Below are 25039 nucleotides of genomic sequence, written 5' to 3'. Positions count from 1 at the left end.
TTTTCCCTTCCATGAATATAGCTAGTCGATACTAAAGTAAAAATGCAAAGTGTTGGAATTATGGGACAGAAATTTATAGAGTATGAAAGTATAGTATATCAGAGAAAATGCCTGAATGTTATATACCATACAGGACAGCCTGGGTTGAGGAAGAACTCAGGAAATGGGAGATTACCAAAGATGAAATGATTCACCAGGTTTATCTGCAGCTCCACTGAACCTTTATTTTTCTTGAAGTCTCTCTTTTTTTTTTTTTTTTAACAAATACCCTCATCACAAAAAAGCCATTGTTTGAGTAAGTGTGGACTTTTGAGACACAAGGGGATGTCAAAGGTTTTATCCTTCCCTTTCTCACTGTCATTTTCTATTTAGAAGTGACAGTAAGAAAAACATCTAATCCAACTCATGCAGAGGTCAAAAACAGGCAAGCAAGAGAGTACTGAAGCAAGTGCAGTCAGAGAATGTTATTTCATTAAGATGTGAAACTGGTTTGAAAAAAGTTATCACAATAGAAAACTAAAATTGGATTGTACAGCTTGTAAAATCAAGTTAAATTAGGTGTGATGTTATCAAGAGTCTAAGAATTCATCTGAAGCAATTAGTTGATGACGCAAATATATTCTATACAATAATATTTGTATAGTGAATTATGGTTGTAATAAGCTAAGCATTTAATACTGCAATAAAATGAACAGAAAAACACACGTAATCCACTTTTAATTCTAAGAAAAATAGAATAACGAGAAGTTCAATGAAGACATTCCAGATGAAGTAATTGTACCAAAAAATAAAAAAGAGAGAAAATGACTGAAAAATTCAATTTGCAATGGAGAACTTCAGAAGATGTTTTTGTCTTAACATTAAAACTTCTAGCGGTTTATGTGAAAACACAGACAGTAAACACACTTATATAAAGATAATTAGAACACATAAATCCAATAAACCATGATATGAGCTGCTATGTCATCTCCAATGAATACTATTATAGATCTCTAAGTACACCTTTGGAATGGAAAAGAAAAATGTTGACTTTATTTTTATTTTAACCTTTAATAATTCAGACAATGCCCAAACAGTATAACAATTTTAGAAGTACTTACCACACCCAAATACCTTAGTTTCAGTGACAGAAAGTAATTCAGTGTTCACACAGGGATAAGTAGTTCAACCCACAATTTATTGAACTACAAATCAGACTCGTTAAATGCTATGATAGTTAAATCTAGAATAAATCTCTGAAAAATATCTTGGTGAGTTCTTGGATGTCAAAGTGTATAACACATTGGACTGTTGAAATTATTAGAATATGAAGTACCTGTCAAGGTTTCAACAATAAAAATATTTTTTAAAAGACCCTATTTGGTAATAAATTAGATTTATACAATTGATAATTTCAAAATAAATAAAATCTGAGTTGTAAATGCCTCCTACCCTCACCCCACCCCCAGTATACATACCTTGTATCATTTTCATTTAACACACAGTGTGTCTCAAATTTTTATGAGCATACATATCCCTTGGGGATCTTGTTAAAATGCAGGAAGTTGTAGGGCCCATTTCTAACAAGCTACAGATGAAGAAGATGCTGCAGGACCTTGCACCACCCTTTGAACAGCAAGGTGGCCCATTATATATTTAAGATAATTTCTGGCATAATGACTGCACAGTTTTATAGATTCAAGGCTGTACTATTTTGGAATCGAGTATAATAAATAACCAAAAACGATCATGAAAAATAAGTTTTGGAAGAAAAGAATGTTTTAGTTAAGTGAAAGCTTAAGATACACCAAGTTGGCAGTGTTTCTATTTGTCTGACACTGACACCTTTGAAACATTACAATATAAATCAAGATACCAAATTCTAGTAACTTTTAAAAATGAAGTTACTATAGTTTGAGGCTCTCCTTCAGTTAACTCAAGTCCAGAAAATTCAAGCCAGCACACTGCAAAACCACTATTAAAAATCCTTAACAGCAAACTGTCCATTTTAATTACTTGTAAACTTGCTTTAAGCTATCCCATCTCCTCCTCCTCTTTCAACAAACAAATGCTTTTTCTTCTGTCTTGTAGCTAAACAGCGTGTAACACCCAGTGCCCCTCCCTTTAAAAATCGAACAAAATTGTCTCCAACCAAAGGACCCAATGCAAAAAGGTTGGCTTCTTTTATACACTCATAGGTAAATGTATCTATTTCCACAGGATTACCCTTACATGTGATTGGTTGGCTTGACTTATGGCCTAGGTAACACCCTTGATCCTTCAGAAAAGACAGATTAGGATGAGAACCTATCAATACTACTGCTGCAGACAGCTTAAATATTTTCTTCAATCCAGAAATGCTTTGGAGAACACATTTCATGTCCGACTTAAAGGAAAGCACATGGTGCTCAGGAAAGCTGGTATAATCAGATAAAAGATTTGAGTCTACAGAGTATGACTGAGTACACATCATATGATAAACTTTATGATATTCAGGATACAGCTTTTTGGGAAGCTGTTTGAAAATTAAGCTTGGATCAGTTACTCGTCTGCGAAACACATGAATCACGGGGATATTACTATTGTAAGCACACAGTACTGCATCAGCAGCAGTAAGCCCAGAACCTACAATTAACACTGGATCCACTTTGCCACGCAACTTTCCTTTGTTTATAGCAGCTCCAAATTCAGGCATTGAATGAAACACAAAAGGAAAATCTTCCCCTTCAATTTCCAGATGGGCAGGAGAATCCAACGTTCCAGTTGCCAGTGCTACATTCTCAGCAAAGAGGCAGAAGGGAACATGAGAACCATCAGCTATTCGCTGATAACCCCTAATTTCCCAGTTTCTCTTGATAAAGTTTGACTTCTCTATCTTTGTTGAAATATCTCTGTCTTGACTATCATCATCATCTTGATCTCTGTAGAGTCTTGATACGGAAGTTATGTAAGTATTCTCTCTGAAATTCTTCTGAAGACCCATGACTTTTACATAATGTTTATAGTAGCGAGCTATTTCCTCTGGCATAACTCGATCCCCTTTTAGGTTCCTAAAAAAGGAAAAGGAAAAATATCCTATAAGGATACTACTTTCAGTTTACATGATTATTATCTACCTAGTAAGCTTTTATAGTTTTTAAATTCTGCTGGGCTATCTTAGCTATACATTATTCTAACACTTAAAAAAAAATTCTATTTTTAGTAAAAAATCTTCATGAATTACTTTTAGTAAAAGAAGAAGTAGTTCCATGAGAGCAGAGACTATATTTAACGCATTTGTTTCCCCAATGCCATGAATAGTGTCTGTTCAAACACACTGCTTGATAAAACTTTCATTAAATGAAGGTATTAAAATGTGGATATTTGAAAATTGGACTACTTTATCTCACAATTATAATCTATAACTATCAACTGAATTATTTTCATGACAATCACTGAGCAGGTCTAACTGTAATATCTATGCTTCTTAAAATTAAATATACCATCTTGAAATGAATTTTAATACACTGCTGTTTTCCTAATAACTGAAAATAATTCAGATCTGTCTTTTGCTAAACAAAGTCATCTTACATCTAGGTAAATAATAGATGACATTTCACTCTATGTGTTTTCCTACTCATAAGCAGAGCTAAAACATAACTGTTCTTTATGAAAAACTTGCATTAGTCTATATGTCATTTTCCAAAGTTCAAAGCAACAAGCAAAATCCCCTGCCCCAATCAGAGATAAGAAACAAATTACTTGACATAATTCATGATGTGGATGCTCCTCAATTTACAATGGGGTTTGTCCTGAAAGACCAATCATGTAAGCTGAAAATATTTTAAGTCAAAAATGCATTTAATAACTAGCTTACTGAACATCAAAGCTTAGCCTAGCTTGCCTTAAATGTGCTCAGAGCACTTACACTAGCCTACAGTTGGGCAAAATCATCTAACAATAAGCCTATTTTATAATAAAGTGTTGAGTATCTCATGTGACTTACCGAATTCTATACTGAAAGTGAAAAACAAAATAGATGTATTGGTATCCAAAGTATAGTTTGTATAAAATGCACATCACTTTGGTACCACCTTAAAGTCTAAAAACCTTAAGTCAAACCATTATTAATCAGGGACTGTTTGTAACTTGTAATGGGAAGTTCGCAAAAATTTTTCTTTTAAAATTTAATAATTATAATTAAGATTTAGTATTAACTTTCGATTTTTACTTCTTCAGTCATGTGTCACATAATTCAATCAACAAAGGACAGCATACACAACAATGGTCCCATAAAGGATTACAAAGGAGCTGAAAAACTCCTACAGCTTAGTGACATCATAGCCATCTTAAAGTTGTGGTACAATTACTTTTTAAAAAATAAATTCAGTGTACCCTAAGGGTGCAGTGTTTAAAAAGTGTACCTTAGTGTACAGTAATGTGCTAGGCCTTCACATTCACTCACCACTGACTGATTCACCCAAAGCAACTTCCAGCCCTCCAAGCTCCATTCATGGTAAGTGCCCTTATACAGGTATACCATTTTTGGTATGGCACCTCATACAGGTATACCATTTTTAATCTTTTATATCATATTTTTGCTGTACTTTTTCTATATTTAGATACAAAAACACAATTGTGTTACAACTGCCTACAGTATTCAGTACAGCAACATGCTGTACTGGGTTGTAGCCTAGGAGCAACAGGCTATATCCTATAGCCTAAGTGTATAGCAGGTTATACCATGGAGGTTTGTGTAAGTACACTTTATGATGTTTGCCCAATGAAATCACCTAATGACTCAATTCTCAGAACATATCACCATCATTAAGCAATACATGGCTGTATTATCATCTCCATTTTACAGAATGGAAAACTGACTATTTGTTCAGGATCACAACACTAGAAGTCACAGAGTCAGAACTCAAACTCCACCAATCTCTAGAGACCTAAGAGTCTTCTCTCAACACTATGCAAAGGCAGCAACTAAACCTAAATTTATCACAAAATTCATCTGCACATATTACTTCAACACAATATTCATAATTTAGAAAAGTAAATGCTTCTGGTACATAAATCATAAAGCTTTCTCTTTCTTACCCTTTTACAAAGTGAAGAATGTGTTAAGCAATTTCACTTGCCAACTTACGAAGATCAAGAACTGTACAACCTGCCTAATTTTACTTCAAGTTTCAAACCCATATATAATTCTTTTGAAAAATCTAAAATGAATTTTTTGAAAGGTTTAATCTCAATTACCCATGATGATATAAATTTGCTCTCCCTGAATTTCCTCAAATTAAGGAAAATTTCTATGAATTAACATGGTTGTTATCTAGCAGGAATTGAAGTACTCAAAATGTTACATCCCTGTTCTAACAAAGGTTACGTGACTTCTTGCTTCACTTATTGTTTTTGTGAGTAGTCAAATTAGAGTAGATTCTCTGTATTAGTAATTCTTCTCTAATATTTACTATCCTTGAAAATGATAGGATTTTCATATTTCTTTTTAAATTTTGGAATCTTTCCCTTAAAATAAATAAATTTATAATTTTCCAAGATGAGATTTCTTCTCAGTTCTACTTTTTTTTTTATTTGAGACAGAGTCTTGCTCTGTTGCTCAGGCTGGAGTGCAGTGGCGTGATTTCGGCTCACTGCAACCTCTGCCTCCCGGATTCAAGCAGTTCTCTGCCTTAGCCTCCCGAGTAGCTGGGATTACAGGCATGTGCCACCACGCCCCGCTAATTTTGTGTTTTTAGTGGTGACGGGGTTTCACCATGTTGGTTAGGCTGGTCTCGAACTGACCTCAGGTGATCCTCCCACCTCAGCCTCCCAAAATGCTGCCACTGTGCCAGGCCCTCAGTTCTACTCTTAGACTTTTTTTTTTAAATATGTCCCTTCATACCCAATTAGCTATCCATAAGCCAGATTCTAGTTTATCCATAATTTTAAATTATCAATCATACAATATACAGTCTTTACCCTAAAAGTCAAACACTTTAGGTATGCAGAGTTTAGGTATTCATATAAGAAATATGCATAAAATTATATATCAACTCATTCAAGTATGAAAAATAATATATGGATGGATGAGAAAGTAACTAAACAGAGAGTGATTTAACAAAAGAGTAGATAAATCCATGATTAACAAAAAGTCACAGGAAACCAATCTGCAATAATCCCTTACCTCTGTGCTTAGTTTTATAACATCTCTAAATGAAAACTAGCATATTATAATCACTGCTTCAAGGACACATTTTTATTTGAAAGACATGTACATTTATATTCTTCAGCCATGACAAAATCACAAATATTTTGAAATTTTTCCACATTCTCTTTTTCAATGTACACCAAAGAATTTTAATACAGTTTAATCTTTACCTTCGTTTACTTGATACCCAGTCCTTAAATTTAAGTCCAGGTAGCTCCATCCAACTTCCAAAGCTGATTGTCAACATGGAGCCTTCCATATTCTATCAGAGTTAAAGGGAAAAAAAAAGTACAGTCAAAAAACAAGAAGTAACATTTTTGTTGTTGTTGTTTGTCTATTTTTTAACCAAATCCATCTCATTTACAATAATTATGACTCTGGATAAGGTACGCTCCCACAGTCCTAAATGGTTGGATAACTTACCTCAAAAACATTACTCCAATAAACTTTCATATGCCTTCATCATTTGATATTATCCCAACAACCTTCTTTCATATAGTTACACATTTAGAAAACAGATTTACAATATTACCCAATGCCTAAACAATGTTGATAACTTTGGTCTATGATCAACATAATTCAGATGTACAATATTATGTCAGGGAAACAAAAATTCACTATATTCACTTTTTGAACAAAAGGAAAAATGTTCATTAAGTTCCAAAATTTTAGATGGCTTTTCATTTTAACTTTTTTTTTAAATTAGCAACAAAGCTTTTGCCCCCTCCATCAATTATAATTCTAAAATCTAGGCTGATGTGGATACAGCAGCATCTCTTCTTAAAGATACAGAAATAGGCAGTGGATGCCTGAGAAACATACCCACTGCTGAGGCACTGCTTGCCATCAAGCTCCTTTGACCTACTTATTTCTGCTTTGTTCAATACAAAGCAAGAAAAGCCCAAAGGCCAATTATCTATTATATCTTGACCTTTATGATCTCTTTCAATCAACTCTTTTAGGCAGTAGCTTCTTTTCTCCTAACTTCTTGCCCTGCTTCTATAACACCCAGTTTGAAAACGGGACATACTATTATTATTATAACTGACTGACATTCACAGAGTACTTACTATGTGCTAGGCCCTGTGAAGCATCATTTGTGACTGTATACAAATCACCCAAGAAAGAGAATGCAGCAAGCTGCCACCCTGCTTTGAGGGAGGCTAGCCCTGATACCAGGTTCAGAACCTGGAATCATCATAAAAGGAGCTATTAAGAATGTGTTATCTATAGGAGATTATTTGGAACCTGAGAGTTTCACCTATAACTCTAAAACCTTAAAAAACCACTATTTCACTTTCTGACAACAATTTCTTAACATTATTCCCACTGCACAAGTTCTTCCAGTTGGTTGAGAGCCCTAGTGCTTTGATCTCTTTTCTCCTACCTTTCTTTCTTCCCCATGTAACCTATATGCCATGACAAGCTGTCATGGAGACTGTAGTATTAAAGGATGCAAACTAAACAGAAGTACTGTAGGAGCATACAGAAAGCATCTGGTTCTTCAAGGACACAAATGGGCTGAGGAGTGTACCAATAGAAAGGGAAAACATTCAAGGCCAAATTAAAATTCACGCGGCAGCTTAATAAAGACAGTGAATATGAATGTCCTTCAAGAAGACAAAAGAAATTCAGCCTTGTGCCTGATAAGATTAACTCAGCAGGCCTGCGTTGTTCCAACCTTTCACATTACCGAGAAAGGCCTGTCTTCAGGACCAAGCTTGGCTGCCACCTTCTCAGAAATAACTTCTGAGCCCTTGAATACTCTACCTGATGAGCATGGGTTTTGCATGCCTAAGGCCTTGGCGATGCTATACCAATGTAACCCTGACAGTTTATCGTAACAATGTGATTTATGTGAATATCAGTTTTTGCTCTGGGAGGCAGAAGTAAGTCACATGGGAGCTGCTGGCCTATATGACTGACCCCACAGAAAACATCCCTAGACACCACACCTGTGACTTTACTATGATTGGATATCTAGAAACTTACACTTGGACTCTGCCCTGTGAGACTTTTCCCATTGCTGATTGTTATCTGTATCCTTTCACTGTAGTAAAATTTAACCACAAGTACACCATCTTTACTGAGTCCTGTGAATCCTACTGAATCTTCAAGTCTGAGAATGAACTTGGACTCCCCAACAAAAGCATGCTAGAGAACAGAATGTCAGAGATAAAAAGAGGAGTATGATAAGAAACCTAAGTAAGGGCTAGATCGGACTATGGTGAGATACATTACAAAGTCTACAACTATATATTAGATGAATGGAGAGCAACTGAAGAGTTTTATGCATTGGTGTAACATCTCAGACAGGTAATTTAGAAGGATGAGTCTGGCTTTGGTATGGATAATGGATTGGAGGAGACAAAACGAGTAAGAAAACTATTTAGAAAGGGTTTGCAGTAATTCTGGTGAAAGACAGTGGTGACCAATATTAGCAACGAAATAGATGGACCCAAAAATCAGAAATGAAAAAGATTTGGTGATTAATTTGAAATGAGAGTTGAAGAAAGAGAAATCAAGGAAGACTCTCAGGTTCCTGGCTTGAGTAACTACATAAGAATGTCATTTAATGACAAGGAAATTGAAGGAACTTGATGATAAAGATAGTTAGCTTTAGGCACATTAAGTCTCAGGACACCTGCAGAATAATCAAGGGAATATATGAGAAACAGCAATCTGGGCTGGTTTTGATTTTGGGAATTCTGATTTGGGAATCAATTAATATCAATATGCAAGCCACTGAAATAGGTAAGATAACCCAGGGAGAAGGAAGAGCATGAAGAAAAGACCCAGGCTTGGGATAAGGTCTACAGAAGCACATTTTTAAAGAATAAGAGTCAGCTGGGTGTGGTGGCACATGCCTGCAATCCCAGCACTGGGAGGCTAAGGCAGGAGGGTCATTTGAGCTCAGGGGTCCAAGGCTGCAGTGAGCTATGACTGTACCACTATACTCCACCCTGCGTGACAGAGTGAGACGCTGTCTCAAAAACACCAACAAAAAAGACAAGAATCCACAACGGTATCAGAAAAGGAGTGACCAAACAGGAAGAAAAACAAGGAGACTGAAGATTCAGAGAATCTAAGAAAGATATTAACACTGTCAAAAGCTGCAAAGGTCAGAAAAGATAAATTTAGAGACTTATCATCAAATTAAGCAAAAAAGGAAGTTACTGACTTTCAGAAAAAATAGTTCCAAAGGAAAACCAGTGGCAGAAGGTAGAGTGAGTAAGCTAAGGAGCAGAAGGCAAAGCAGGGAGGAGGATGTATAGGCAACTCTTTCAGGAAGTTAGTTAGAAACCAAAGGATGTAGATCAGCTGGCACCTAAAATTTTTTTAAAGATGGAAATAATTTCAGCATGTTTACATACTGACCAATAGAAGCTGGCGGATAAATTGAAGCTATAAAAGAAATAGGGAAAATCAAATAAATAATGTTCTTGGGAAGATAGGGATCCACAATGTAGCTGGAAGGTGAGCCTTAGATAGTAGTAGTATCTCTTCCGTTATAACGGGATAAAAAAAAAGAATTAGCATTAATGTGTAAGTTTTAGGTTTGAGCGTGAAATTGTGGAAGTTCAATCCTAATGGATTACATTTTCTCTGTAAAATAAGAACCAAGAGCACTTCTATCTCAGCATGAAAGAGAAAAAAGAGATAAAGGTTTGAAAAGAAGGAAATATCGAAGCTTATAGTAATGTTTTGGCCCCAACTGAGAGTAGAGAATATTTTCACAGTTGTATATATATATTTTTTTTTCTGGGGGTCTGACTGCTCAAGAAAAGATCAAGTGGATAGTTAGATGAACTGCCTATCTGACAAACCCATGTGATAGAAGGACAATGGGTTAAGGGAATTAAAGAGAATAGTTAACTCAATGGACTATAGAAGCTGGGCTGGATAAGTAATATGAAGATCACGGCCAGGAGCACGCTCTGTATTCAAAGATTATGTATAGTGTGCATAACTGGGTGATAAGCTTGAAGAACAGGAAACTGTGATCAGAAAGGAAGACATTTGAGAATTTAGGTTTTTACAAGTTGAGTAGTTATGAGAGGTAAGATCTACAATGGAGCCACTGGAGTCAGTAGCCAATGAAGAATACAACATCGTCGAGAATGAGGAGACCAAGAAACTAAAAGGTTAAGATCTTGGTTCTGTGTCATGTTTGTAGAGGTAAAATTATTCAAGGTGATAATAAAACTTGGGATATAATGGAAGACCATGAATTAGGTGCCACAGGTTCAGTAACTAGAGACAGTCTGGAATGGTAAAAAAGTCAGAAATGGACACAGTCTGGAGACAGTCTGGAATGGTAGAAAAGCTAGAAAATGGCATGACCTGTTCAATGGAACAGGGCTTTTTACACAAGTGCATAGGGGTGTGAAGAGAAGACCAACCTTATTAGCCAACCTGATAGGACATGGGGCTATGGGAGAATGAATAGGCTCCACTTCAGAGGGCTGCAGTGGGAATGGTACCTTTAGGAAATAGCAAGCTTTCAAGAAAGAGAACAGAAGCAGCATCTGACTGAATGGTTAAAGATATAGCAAAGCAAACAAGTTGTTTACCACTAAATTGGTTCAAGGGGCCACAGAAAGTTTGGAAGAGAGAAGAGTGATGAGAAACTAGATCACAAGAGAAACAGAGAACTATATGAAGATAAGTAGGAGAGAGGGGTGATGACTCAAGAAGTTTACATCTTAAGCCATGACTCAGGTTAATTAGGATGTACATAAACCATAGCAGGGGAGATGGTCACATAAACAGATAAATAGTACTACAGGCAAGCACAGTAAGATTAAGATATGGAATGCAGATAGGATCAAGTAATTATGTCTTGACCTTCAATAACCTTCACAGAGGTGATGACTGACAACTGGTACACAGCTGAAATATTACTTACTTACAGCCCTATTCTAGTGAATACATGCCTGAAAAAAATCAGCAACTTTTAGGTATATTTTAACTTTTACCACTGGCTCAAAATGTGTTTTTGGTAATCAGGGTTTATCCATACTTTAACTTTTTTATACATAAGTGAAAGAAATGAAACATCAATTATTGCCTGCATATTCTTCAAACAGAAAAATGTAAGTAAAATAAAACCTCAGGAATTCAGAGAAGGCAGTCTAAATGCCCTCCCCACCTCCAAATACATTACGGCTTTTTTTTTTTTTTTTAAAAGAATGCTACTAATTAACAGCAAATATAAACACTTAAGGTTTGGGCACGACAGAATTCTTTCTTATCTTGTATTGGTGGTTTCACAGTTACAGGCATTTGTCACAGCTCATCAAATTATACATTCTAAATGGATGCAGCTTACTGTAAATAAATTAAGCTTAAAGTTGATATTAAAAAGTAAACATCATAAAACTTAAGCTAAAAGCAACAAATAATTTAGTAGTTGCTACTCATTATTAAAAAGAGAATAAAGATTTTAAAAGAAACCCATGATATATTTAATCTAGGAATGTCCCGATATCCTGAAACAGTCATTTTATAAACATAAACAACTTTTCAGATGTGCAAAAGTGCACTAATATACGAATAGCCAACTGAAGTTTCTACTAAAAATTTGGTATGTGATATATTAAAGTTCCCATGAAGTCTGTAATTCATAACATAGCAAACTAAATTACTTAACATCAATTTGTATAACCAATGAACACTCACTACACACTAGACACAGTGTTAACTGCTAAGAACACAGGAAGGATGAACGATTATTACTCATTGGCCCACTAATGAAATGTACTGAGTGAATCTTTTAATTCACTGGTTCTCTGGTTTAACCTCTGCTATGAACTGAATTGTATCTACCCTCAAAATTCTTATGTTGAGGTCCTGACCCCCAGTGTGATGCTTTTGGAGACAGGGCCTTTGGGAGGTAATTAGAGCTAGATGAGGTCATGAGGGTGGGTCCCTCAGAATGGGATTACTGGCTTCATAAGAAGAGAAAATTTCTCTCTCTCTCTGCTATGTGAGGACACACTGAGAAGGCAGCTATCTGAAAGCCAGGAAGAGGGCCTTTATGAGAAACTGAACTGGCTGGAACCTTCATCTTGGGACTTCCAGCCTCCAGAACTGTGAGAACAAAGTCTGTTGTTTAAGCCATCAATTCTGTGGCATTTTGTTATCGCAGACAAGCAGACTAATACAACCTCCTTTACGTTTTTCACTTAAGATTCTGCAAATGTGAGAAAATAATGGATACTGCTTTGAAATACTACGTGAGATTCTGTAAAGTCTAAAATAAATAAGTGAGTTTTAAGTATTTATTAAACAAAACATTCTTGAAATGTCTTCTACATAATTCTTGTAAGAGAGTATAGAGACATGCTTATTCTAAGACTGTACCGGTAATAAAATTTGGCTTGATTTACTGCTACTAGTAATAAACCCATATTTAACTAACTGAACAGCATTAAAATTCTTCTCAAATAAAAATGTTATAAACATCATTTATAACATTATCATAATGCTTAAGAATCAACTTGGTCTTATCAAGACAAATAATTCACATACACTAAAATGCTGAAAAATATACTCACATGCCAAGCTCCACCAGGTGGACCTTTACCAAGAACTAAGTGAGGGATATAATGATGTTGCTCTAATTTCCAATGCAAAACGGATGGATAATCATACCCAAAGTCAGCATCTGGATGAAGAAGTGTGTCGAAAAGCACTGCTACTGGATTGGATGATCGGCCCTCAAGGCCCTCAGACAAGTATTCTAAGTCCTGAATGAACAAAAGGAAGACAGAGTTTGAAAAAAGCCAGCATTTCCCAGATAATATATTCTAATGTCTACCATGATGCTCCAATGATAAAAAGCAGTACTCCCAAACTTGACCACAGAGCACCTACTAAATCTCCACTAGGAAATAATTCAGAAAACTCTGCTCTAATAAATTCAAGAAAATAAATAGAAGTAACTCAGAATATATTTACGAATCTAAAATAAAAATGATACAAGGTGTTATTTAGAATAAAGGGTTTCAACTAAGAAACAAAGCTTATATAAATAAAAACTAGTCTTGTTTCAGCAAAAAACAAATTTTTTTAATTGACATGTAAGAAATAATACCTGATCAACAATGGAAAGATGTCTTGCTTCTTCTAATTTACTATTTAAGATTGTATTTGGGTGTATTGCTTCTGATGATAAATATGGTCTGTAGCCTGATAACATATAAGAAAGGCATATTCCTGAGGGTCCATTTCCTATTAAAAATAAAAGGTGGAAAGGGGTAGGTCATGCATTTTAATACTCTCATTCCTTGGCTTTTTTCTTCTCTTTTCCCTCACCAATTCTTCCTTTTCTAATCTCTTAAAACCAGATATTTCATGAGATTTTTACCTTTGCTTTCTCTCTTATTTTCTTTTGGGAATCTCATCTACTCAAGGCTTCAACTCTCTATGCTACTGACATCCAAAATCAGTTCTCTAAATTGACCTATTTCCCAAGGATATATTCCACATTTCCATTCTATTTCTTGACTCTACCTGACAGAGTGGCCCACTAATAACTTAAACATAATGTGCTCAAAAGCAAGCTCATAAGTCCCTTCACTGAGGTGCCCTCTCCTTCTAACCCTATCCAATCTCAAAATACGGTACTAGCAAACTTCTAAGTTAATCAGTTTCTGGTTCTAAACCTAGTTTGCCCCCCATATCCTGTCAGTTGTCTTTGCTATTCTCATTCCTGTACTTTCACCTAAAAGACAAGTCTCCTACTGTTTCTCTGCCCTGAGATTCACCCACTTCCAATCATTTCACATACTCCATTCAGATAAGTTTTGGTAACACACAATCCTCATCATGTTACCCTTCCATTCTAAAGGTCTTAATAGTTTGTTTCTGACTATCCAGTGTTCTCCATTTGAAATAACTTTTGCAAAGACTATGACAGTGAGAGAAATCTAACATGGCTGACTCCATCTTGCTTCTAGCTTCAAAGGCTGGCTGGCTTCACTCATTCCTAGGTATAGGCAAAGCTAACCAAGGAAGGAATTTATAGTTTAAGGATGGTAACAGTCCTTCCCAAAATTAAACTGCCTTTCTAAAACTAATGAAAGGCCACAAGGTTAGGATTATGAGAGGTGCCTGAATTCTGCTAAGATGTAGGCAGAGTGTCTATAATTCTGTACTGCTGAAGAGTCACGTAGCCAGAGGTCACAAGATGTGTGACTTCCCTAATTGCTCTTACAGATAACATCGCTATTGTAGATCCTGAGGTTGGCCTTTTGAAATGTCTTTTCAGACTTTTGCATTTCTGATGACTGTCTGACTCTACTGTTCCCAAGATTCAAGACTCAGACCCAAGACTCAAATGAACCAGTCCTGTGGCTCCCCACCCAGAGTTGGACTCAGTACTAGAGAATCATTTTCGAAACCCTAGCACGGCATCCCCAACCAATCAGCAGCACCCTATTTCCTAGTCCCCTGTTCACCCAACTATCCTTGAAAAATTCTAACCTCCAAGCCATCAGGAGGAATCAGGAGTTTTGTTTCGTTTTTTGTTCTGTTTTGAGATGGAGTCTTGCTCTGTCACCAGGCTGGAGTTCACTGGTGCAATCTCAGCTCACTGCAACCTCTGCCTCCTGGGTTCAAGCAATTCTCCTGCCTCAGCCTCCCAAGTAGCTGAGACTAGAGGCGTGTGCCACCACACGCAGCTGATTTTTGTATTTTTAGTAGAGACAGGGTTTCAGCGTGTTGGCCAGGACAGTCTTGATCTCTTGACCTCGTGATCCACCCAACATGGCCTCCCTAAGTGCTGGGATTACAGGTATGAGCCATTGCACCCGACCAATCAGGAGTTTTATAAGGAGACTAATTTGAATAACTGCAGTTCTCTCATATGGGCTGGCCTTGTGTCAAACTCTTTACTGCAATGCCATGATCTCAGTGAACTGGTTTTGGCTGTGCAACAGGCAAGAAACCGCCAGGTGATTACACACGTTCTAGTCTCAACCATCTTTCCAGTCCTAAATGCTGACATCGCCTTCCTATATGTTTATATGCTTTAACTAAAACCAAACTGGATACTTGAACTACTTCCATTTATGAATTAACAATTCCTTTATTCTGGATTGCCACTTCTTTATTATCTCTGCCTTTTAAAAATTTAATCCAACTGAGAGAATTGCTAGCCACAAAGCAAAAATCCTGTTCCTTGCCTAATATGTTACCCCAAATAAAATATACTCAAAGATGTAAGAAAAGTAAAACCATAAGAATACTAGAAATAGAGAAAGCAGAGGAAGATTTCAACTTATAATACTAGAATAGGAAGCCTTAAAGACTGAAAGAAAAATAAAAAAATATTTAGAACTAATCTTCCTTTTTTTTTTTTTTTTGAGACGCAGTCTCGCTCTGTTGCCTAGGCTGGAATACAGTGGCGCAATCTCAGCTCACTGCAACCTCCGCCTCCCGGGTTCACACCATTCTCCTGCCTCAGCCTCCCAAGTAGCTGGGACTACAGGCGCCCGCCACCACACCCAGCTAATTTTTTATATTTTTAGTTGAGACAAGGTTTCACCCTATTAGCCAGGATGGTCTCAATCTCCTGACCTTGTGATCTGCCCACCTCGGCCTCCCAAAGTGCTGGGATTACAGGTGTGAGCCACCAGGCCCAGCCCTCTTTTTTTTTTTTTTGAGACAGAGTTTCACTTGTCGCCCAAGTTCTCACGATCTTGGCTCACTGCAACCTCCACCTCCTGAGTTCAGGCAATTCTCCTGCCTCAGCCTCCCGAGTAGCTGGGATTACAGTTGCCCGCCACCACACCTGGCTAATTTTTGTATTTTTAGTAGAGACAGCGTTTCACCATGTTGGCCAGGCTGGACTCAAACTCCTGTCCTCAGGTGATCCAGCCCACCTTGGCCTCCCAAAGCTCTGGGATTACAGGCTTGATCCACTGCGCCCAGAGATGTCCCAGACCTATCCCCCAGAACCTGCAAATGTTACTACACAGCAAAAGGAATCTGTAGATACGACTAAGGATCCTGAGATGGAGAGTAACCTAGATTACCCAGGTAGACCCAATCTAATCACAAGAGTCCTTAAAAATAGAGAACTTTTCTCAGTTTTGGTGAAAGGGGGACATGACAATGAAAGAAGGCTAAGAAACAACATTGCTGATTTTGAAGCTACAGAAGGGAGCCAGGAAAAGGAAACATTCTTCCCTAGAGCCTCCAGAAAGCAACACAGTCCTGCCAACACCTTGATTTTGGCCCAGGAAGACCCATGTTGAATTCCTGACCCACAGAACAGTAGAATAACACACTCACATTGTTTAAAGCCACTAGGTTTGTGGTAATTTGTTACAGCAGCAACAGAAAACATATATTAATTAGCTCTTTATGCTCAGGCTGGTGGTGCCATTGTCAACAGTAATGACACTATATAAATACACACGAGGTTAAGCTACTCACAGCTAGCTGAGGCAAAACGGGGATAGGCTGTTTTGTGGGGAGTGGAGTGAGCAGGTGCAAATGAAGGTTAAGTTTTTCTTTTCTGACCTTCCCACAGCCTAGCCACACAAGAAGACAGGGTTCCTCCATTCATTCAGGACAGAAAACCAAGGTTAGACGTAAGGGGGAAAATGAAACATAACGTTATGGTCCCTGATATCTCTTGGTTGAGAACTATTACAAAAACTGTCATCTCTATCATATACTGTAGAGGAGAATCTAGTATAGAACCTAGTATAGACGAACAATTTTGCTCTCCTCTTTTCCTTCCTTTACAGTATCTCCCACAAGCCAGAAGACATGAATTTTCTCCCCTTCCTGCTAACTTTGAAACAAACTATCAAAGAAACATAGGAAGTCATAAGCCACCAAGCCACCTATATTCCTTAACTCTCTCCTTTGTCTTAGTTAGCTTCACCCTATATTCCTTGTCTGAATTCCTCGCATTTGTATATTAGATGAAAAATATACATAACAAGTAATTAAATGCATGCAATAAAACTAAATTATAAAAGTTTCTAAATCTGAACTAGGTTGTATTAATAGTTAAATTTTTAATATCTTATATGCCTATCTGTTGAGGTGATACAAAGGATATAAAATAGTAATGTTGTGGTTAAAGTAATTATAAACATCACCTTAGAGTACTATAATGTCATTGCTAATTGAGCACCAGTTACTAACTTGCACAAGTTACTCAATATCTGTGTCAGTTTCTCTCTCTGTATCTGCCCTACCAACATCAGAAGTCTACAAAGTTGTAAGGTATTATCCAATAATATACATAGAACACTCTTCAGAGCTCTAATAATATTATCACATCACCATGACACTGTCATATAATTAATACAAATGTAGGAGGTATTTTAAAATAATGTAGTAATATCAGTTCTTCAGTAAAAAGACACTGCATTTTAACACAGATGCTAAAATCAGATAAACCAATTACTCTCCAAAGATTTGGTTATTAGTTTTTTAGCATATCAAACCACCTAAGAACACTTTTCAATAAAATCTTAAGAACTTGTACTAACTGTAGATTTATAAAAGTATTAAGGGTCATAAATGTAATTTTAAAAGATAAAATACAATAACTTACCTATTATTACCACAGGAAAAGTCACTGATGAATCTTCCAGTAAAGAAGTTTCTTCAACTAATGGCATCGCTTTAACTTTTCGCCCCAAATTATCACCAAAGTATTGCACTAAGGAATTAAAAATCTCTCCTTCAGTTTCAGTGTCACTATAGTTTCTTTTTAAAAAAAGGGAATAAAAAGAGATATAGTCAATATAGCCTTTACAAAAATCAATCTCTACTCTGAGTTGATTTTGACATATTTTAATCGTTTCATAAAAGAAAGAAAATCCTTCCGACCAATGCTTTCAAATTAATAGCTTCGCTACATATCAACCTATACCAACTTGAACGCCAAATATCCCCAATATTAATAGCTGCTTTTCTCAAAAATTCCAAATATTAATAGCTGCTTTTCTCTCACAAGTATCTTGTAGTCAAGTCCCTATGAAATAAGCACCTCTCTCAAGATCAAAGACAGCATTGTGTTGGGGAGTTCATAATTCTCTGAAACTAGTCTAGAAAGGGCTAGTTTCTCCTCTACATTTTTCTTTTTAAAAGGTGAGTGCATTAAAGACAATATATAGTCATACACATTTTAAGAAAAAGTTATGGTATTTATACATTATAAATTGTGCATTTTGGTATAAGAAATTAGGTGTATACATTTTTACTCAGAAAAGTATTACATATATACTACATATATATACTATGTGTGTGTGTGCATATATATATATATATATATATATATATATATATATTTTTTTTTTTTTTTGAAACAAGGTCTTGCTCTGTCACCCAGGCTGGAGTGCAATGGCGCAAGCATGGCTCACTGCAGCCTCCACCTCCTGGGCTCATGTGATCCTCTTCCTTCAGCCTCCAGAGTAGCTGGGGCTACAGGTGTGCCACCACATTTGGCTAATTTAAAAAATATTTTTTGGTAGAGACAGGATCTTGCTATGTTACCAAAAATATATTAAATATATTTCAAAAATATATTAAAATTATATCTTAATGTTATTTTCCAATTTTTCTTTCTCAATTGGCTCTCTAGAAATTAGTTTTAGCATTCTCACATTTTCATGCAATACATGGAGTATCTCCTGAACAGCTAATGTTCTGCATTATACTACAGTTACTTTAGAATAGAATCCCTTAATTTTATCTTCATACAGTCAGCAACAACCACAATGTCTGGAAGTATTAAATTAAGTACCTACTAGTGGGTGTGTTTATTACTACTCTCAAATGATAAACAAGCATGGGATGGATCAGTTATTTCACAGGATTGAACTCACTGATCCCAGAGGAGGTTGACACAAAGAAAAGAATCAGGCAGAGACAGGAATTTCTACTTCCCTATAAACTTCAGAGTTCCCAATCTACCCTAGGATAGGGCAGACTTACTCAGGACACACTGAGAGCTTTCTTGAAGCAAAAAAAGTAACCTGTACCCCAAATATTTGGTTTCCTCTTACATAGCCTCTTTTGACTAAAACAGACACCAATCAGACATGGCTACGAGGGGAAAACCCTTCTCACAGTGCAAGCCTACCCTTGGGAGGAAGTTTTATATGCTCAATCCATCGATTTCTGATTCATTCCAACTACTGCCTCTGATCAGATCCAGATGCATCAGCTGTCTTGCCTGTGCCTGCTTCCACCTCTTGGCAACTGCATTTCACATGTTTTATATTCTGCTCTGTCCCTGATATTTCTCCAAAGTATGTGCAAAAGTTAGGTTCTCCTGTACCTTTGGAGGCTTCTGATCAAAGTCAGTTTGATCAGAAACCTCCAAACCACTGCTCAAAGAAATCAGAGATGACACAAATCACTGCTCAAAGAAATCAGAGCTAACACGAATGGGAAAACATGCCATATTCATGGGTAGGAAGAATCAGTATCATTAAAATGGCCATACAAATTCATACAAACTGCCCAAAGCAATTTATAGATACATTGCTATTCCCATTAAACTCCCGATGACATTCTTCAAAGAACTAGAAAAAACTATTTTAAAATTCATATGAAACCAAAAAAGAACTTAAATAGCCAAGGCAATCCTAAGTGAAAAGAACAAAGCGGGAAGCATCACCTTACCTGACTTCAGACTATCCTACAGGGCTATAGTAACCAAAACAGCATGGTACTGGTACAAAAACAGACACATAGACCAATGGAAGAGAAAACCCAGAAATAAGACCACACACCTGTAACTATCTGATCTTTGACAAACATGACAAAAATAAGCAATGGGGAAAGGATTCCCTGTTCAATACATAGTGCTGGGATAACTAGTTAGCCATATGCAGAAGATCTAAACTAGATACCTTCCTTATACCACATACAAAAAGTAACCCTAGATGGATTTAAGACTCAAATATAAAACCCCAAACTGTATAAACCCTGGAAGACAACCTAGGCAATACCATTCAGGACACAGGCACAAGCAAAGTTTCATGAGGAAGACGCCAAAGGCAACTGCAACTAAAGCAAAAAAAAATTGACAAATGGCATCTAATTAAACTAAAGAGCTTCTGCACGGCAAAAGAAACTACCAACAGAGTAAACAGACAACCAACAGAATGGGAGAAAATGTTTGCAAACTACGCATCCAACAAAGGTCTAATATCCAGCATCTATAAGGAATTTAAATGTACAAGAAAAAACAACCCCATAAAAAAGTGGGCAAAGGACATGAACAGACACTTCTCAAAAGAAGACATACCTGCAGCCAACAATCACGAAAAAAATTTCAATATCACTCATTAGAGAAACGCAAATCAAAACCACAATGAGACACCATCTAACACCAGTCAAAATGGCTATTAAAAAGTCAAAAAATAACAAATGCTGACAAGGTTACAGAGAAAAGGGAATGCTTGTTTGTTGGGGGGAAGTGTATTAGTTCAGCCATTGTGGAAGACAGTGTGGTGATTCCTCAAAGACCTAAAGACAGAAATACCATTCCACCCAGCAATCCCATTACTGGATATATACCCAAAGGAATATAAATCATTCCATTATACAGACACATGCATGTGTACATTCACTGCAGCACTATTCACAATAGCAAAGGCATGGAATTTCTCTCAACATTTTGTAGTTTTCAGTGTACAAGTATTGCATTTTTTATTAAATTTATTCTTAAGTATTTCATTTTTTTGATGCTATTATATAAATGAAATTCCTTTGTTAATTTTCAGATTGTTCAATGTTAATGTATAGAAATACAATTCACTTTTGTATGTTGATTTTGCATCCTGCAATAACACTGCATTTATATATTAGGTCTAGTAGTTTTTTGCGTGTGCAGCCCTCAAGCAATGAAGAACCAAAGTTTAGTTTATTCAAATTTCCTACACATTAGTTTATCTAAATTTACACAGTATAGGTAATTTGCTCTGATTTTTCAGGAGCCACTGGTATAAACTGTGTGATAAACTATTTGCAGTAAACCTGCCTACTATTTGATAGTGGTTTAACACAAAGAAAAACAAGGAAACAAAAAACAGAAAGTGTGATTCACTGGTTTTACATAAAACATTAATTAAACAAGACTTCTAATAATTATTCTTTCTAAAAAATTCAGAGCTTAAGTTGTAAACTCAGTATTGCTGTACATGTTTTATAGTACATGCACAGTATATCACAAGTCTATGAACAGTGTTAATCTCTAGATTTCCAATTTGATATTCTATTTAAAACAAGAACTTATTTTGAGTAATAAAAATCCACTTTTTCTTTGAGACACAAATTAAAATTGGAAAATATGCACAATTACATTTAGCAACTACTAAAGAACAGCACTTTACATGCAAAATTAGTTATTCTATTGTTAGGAAGCAAGTTAAAAGCCTATTTGACATTTAAGATGCTTTTAGAGGCCTTCCATTTTTTGTTTTTGAAACATTACAGCACAAAGTTTCGGAGAACATTTCAAAGGAGAGTGTAGACATAGTATCTGGACAACAAAAAGACTTTTTCCATACTATAGCAGAAGCACGTGTTTAAATGATCATTCAAACTAAAATGAAATGTTTTACTAACTGAATTTTTATAGTCTTTGGAACCATGATCCTAAAATTTATCGAATGTATACTACCACATGGAAAGAAGGTTCTAAAGCCACAAATGAAGTCAGTCACACTCTTCATCTTCCAGAACACAAAAGAAGATTTTTCCGTTGGAAAATTAGGACAGTTCTCTCACTACTTATCCATTCAGATGTTAGACAATACAGATGCCACAATCTGTTTTATAATCTGTTTTTTTTTTTTTTTTTTTTTGAGACAGAGTCTCACTCTGTCGCCCAGTTGGGGTGCAGTGGTGCGATCTCAGCTCACTGCAACCTGTCTCCTGGGTTCAAGCTATTCTCCTGCCCCAACCTCCCGAGTAGCTGGGATTACAGGCACACACCGCCATGCCCAGCTAATTTTTGTGTTTTTAGTAGAGACGGGATTTCTACCATGTTGGCCATGCTGACCTGAACTCCTGACTTGAAACTGCTCGAGAAATAGCATTGGTAAATCAGAAACATATTCCTGAAGGAGCTGGTAAACAATTAAAAAAAAAAAAAAAAAAAACTTTAGACACAACAGAACTGTTTTTGCAACAAAAAGTGTGGTTTATTAATCATAATGTTTACCTTTGGCAGCTAGCTTGTTTTCCTTTCTGTCCCTCAAGACCAAAACATAGCAAATACTTGGTTTTCACTCCCTACTCCAAATTTCTGTGCACAGCAGGAAGCAAATGGTATTCACCACCCAGAGTTAGTCAAAAGAATATGAATTCTACACTGTATATCAAAAGGTGTCAAATAGCTTTCACACAATATTTTTTCGAAACGCATGCTAGTTTCTCATGGGCTTTATTTAGTTTAACAAGTTTCACTAGGGGAATCTATTTCCTAAAACTTTCCATAGAGAATCTGATACTCTCAAACCGCTGTCTTAGTAGTCAACAAATTCACCTAAAAGTTAAAATCAAGCAGTTTATTATATGAAACTATTTTTCCTTAATATCCACAACTTAAGAGACTCATTCTAAACTCACTGAGAGGTTAGACAAGCTTGGAATATCACTATTAAAAAAGAAGTTCCGAACTTTCTCTGTGTCTTACATCTTTTTTACTACAGGATGACGCTTCTTGACCGCTTCTCTGAATACTGTTCTTAAATATACACAGGATTTACAAGAAAACCAATTCTATTAAAACAGTCATAAAAAATAAACGTGATATGTATGTACATGTGCTTCTCCACTGCATTCAATAAATTCAGTAATGTGTTACTATAATTTTGAATAAGTATACACAGCATTTCTATATTTACAACTGCAATGTGATATAAACATATTTATGATCTCTACTGATGACAGTCACACATACTACTGTGATTTGTTGCTTATATTTGTAACTGAATATTAGTTTTTAAAATTTAGAGAAATGATATACCTTTCTTTCCATCTAAGTTCATGTGTTACCTAAATTCTATCTAGAAAACCCGTAATTTAGGAACGCTTGATCATAATTTCATATTTTACCAGGAAAGAAGTCTTACATAGAATTATTCTGGAACATCACTATATGTAAAGCAAGGTACTAAGGTATTCCCTAAGCTTAACAATTCTTCACCCCAGGGTTAAAATCAGTTTCTAATGTCTGGTCTTTCCACCAATGACTGAGGTGTTGACCAAATGTGCTAGATCTAGAAAACATACTTTTATTTTAGAAACGTATTATCTTTTATCATCCCTAAAAACTTTCTCCATAAGGTGAGTGTAAAATCGCCTCATTCTTTAAATTTCTACAACACACATGACTTACCATGGCTAACATCTTAACCAAGGCAGAATCTATTTGTAACTAGATGACACTGAAATGTAGTTCCCTACCTTCCTCCCACTCATTACATTTAGAAGACTTTTTAAGAAATAATTTTTTTTAGGGAGGCAGGCACTTTGTAGAAACCTTCGCTAAAACTTTGCACTACTGGGAAGTCTCAGCTCGCCGTAACCGACTCAGCCCGGGCCTAGGCAGTCCCGCAGTCCCGTGACCCGCGCGGTCCAGCGCGAGAAAAGGGAACAACAGCGCAAGGCTCCCCGGAGCAAGGACCCCGCCACACCGCACCCCACACCACCCCCACGCCCAGCAGGACGGCCGAGGCGGTAGGACGCTGCGGTCCCGGCGCTCGCCCTCCACCCCAGTCCCGACTCCGGCCAGGCCAAAGAGCTCGAGAGCGCTGCATCCCCGCCTGCTCCCCTCCCATCCTCGGCGAGGAAGTCACCTGAAATGACCGGCCAGGGAGCAGCGGCAGCACCACACGGGCATGGAGCGCTGCGCGAGGGGCGCCCGAGCGCGGCCGCCGTGGCCGCCTCCGCCTCCCCCGGCGAGGCTGCCCGCTCCGGGCGCCCACTCGCTCGGGGTCGCGGGGTCTGCCGGGCGCCCCTGCCCCGCACCTCGCCGTTGCCGCGGCTGCCCCGGCTCTGTGGCGCCGGAGTCCGCCTCCAGATAGCGGCTTCCGCTCCTCGCCTGTGGGGAGCCAGGCGCCGGAGGCGGGTGATCTCCGGGCGCCGCGGTAGGGGCGGAGCAGGGCGGGGACGCTGCGACGGCGGCGGCGGCGGCGCGCGGGCCCCTCCTCGCAGGTGCGGCGGCGGCGGGCGAAGTCTGCGATTGGTGGAGCCGGGGCTTGGGCGAGGGGCCGGGCCTGACGGAGCCGAGGCTGCGCGGGCAGGGAGCCGAGGTCTGCCGGCAAACCGCGCGGCCCCAGCGGCAGCAATCGGGACCTGGACCTCGGTCTGGTCCCCGCCGCCCCTCCGTGTGCGACTTGGTGAGGCTGGTGGGTGCGCGCCGAGAGGGCCGAGGGACGAGCGGAAAAGAAGCTGCCGAGAACTCGGGCCACCCAGGCGGCCCAGCGGAGGTCCTGGCGTAAGGCGCGTCCTCGGCCACCTCGCCGAGGACCCCAGGAAGGGTCGAGCTTCCCACGCCTGAGAACCCACCTTTGGGCATTTTCCTCGCGCTGCTGGGGTGCAGACCGCGGAGCTTCCGGGTGCCTCCACCCCTGACCCCCTCATCACAGTCACCTGGGGGACTCACCAAACCACAGGTGCCCGGGACCCGCCCCCGACGGTTCTTTTATGGAAGTCCCGCTTCCGGGAAGAGGTCATCCTCTCTTCTTTATGTCTCTCAAACACACACAAGTGTAGGAATTACCAGCACGCTGGGTGAAAATCCAGGTGCTCAGGCCCGCCCCAGACCACACCGGTCCGTGGGGAAGGGCGGGAACGCTTGCCGCTTTTTAAGCCCCT

General features: G+C 37.9%; 2 protein-coding genes across 4 annotated transcripts in view; one reads left to right on the top strand and one right to left on the bottom strand.

Annotated features, from left to right (window-relative positions):
• Positions 1–204: 204 nt before the first annotated feature.
• Positions 205–25002, bottom strand: OSGIN2 (oxidative stress induced growth inhibitor family member 2). 3 transcript variants are annotated; one of them, XM_005563665.5, is made up of 6 exons: positions 24731–25002; positions 17754–17908; positions 13269–13405; positions 12730–12921; positions 6340–6431; positions 205–3029 (listed from the first exon to the last, which is right to left on the bottom strand). In XM_005563665.5, exons 2-6 carry the CDS (start codon positions 17818–17820, stop codon positions 2009–2011), a joined length of 1509 nt encoding a protein of 502 aa, XP_005563722.1. In that variant the 5' UTR covers positions 17821–17908; positions 24731–25002; the 3' UTR covers positions 205–2008. The 3 variants fall into 3 exon arrangements, with proteins under 3 accessions (XP_005563722.1, XP_005563721.1, XP_005563720.1); XM_005563664.5 differs by having other exon boundaries at positions 24828–25002; XM_005563663.5 differs by lacking the exon at positions 24731–25002 and adding an exon at positions 24019–24288.
• Positions 24061–25039, top strand: part of LOC141407494 (uncharacterized) — a 137135-nt gene continuing 136156 nt past the window's right edge. The window contains exons 1-2 of the mRNA XM_073999929.1: positions 24061–24072; positions 24126–24561. Coding sequence (XP_073856030.1) covers positions 24061–24072; positions 24126–24561 — 448 coding nt within the window. The remainder of the gene's footprint in view (positions 24073–24125; positions 24562–25039) is intronic.

The sequence above is a fragment of the Macaca fascicularis genome, chromosome 8, assembly GCF_037993035.2.
Source record: "Macaca fascicularis isolate 582-1 chromosome 8, T2T-MFA8v1.1".
In the NCBI taxonomy this organism is placed as follows: Eukaryota; Metazoa; Chordata; class Mammalia; order Primates; family Cercopithecidae; genus Macaca; species Macaca fascicularis.
Note: the sequence above shows the minus strand (reverse complement) of the source record. Positions and strands in the feature narration are given on the sequence as shown.

What these genes read in the sequence shown, in the direction of transcription:
- OSGIN2 (XM_005563663.5), bottom strand. Translation starts at nt 24,062, where the DNA reads ATGCCCGTGTGGTGCTGCCGCTGCTCCCTGGCCGGTCATTTCAG. An exon ending in TCCCTGGCCGGTCATTTCAG is followed by an intron (nt 17,909 to 24,018) that starts GTGACTTCCTCG and finishes TTTTTTAAAAAG; the next exon opens with AAACTATAGTGACACTGAAA. An exon ending in TGGGTATCAAGTAAACGAAG is followed by an intron (nt 3,030 to 6,339) that starts GTAAAGATTAAA and finishes TTCCTTTTTTAG; the next exon opens with GAACCTAAAAGGGGATCGAG.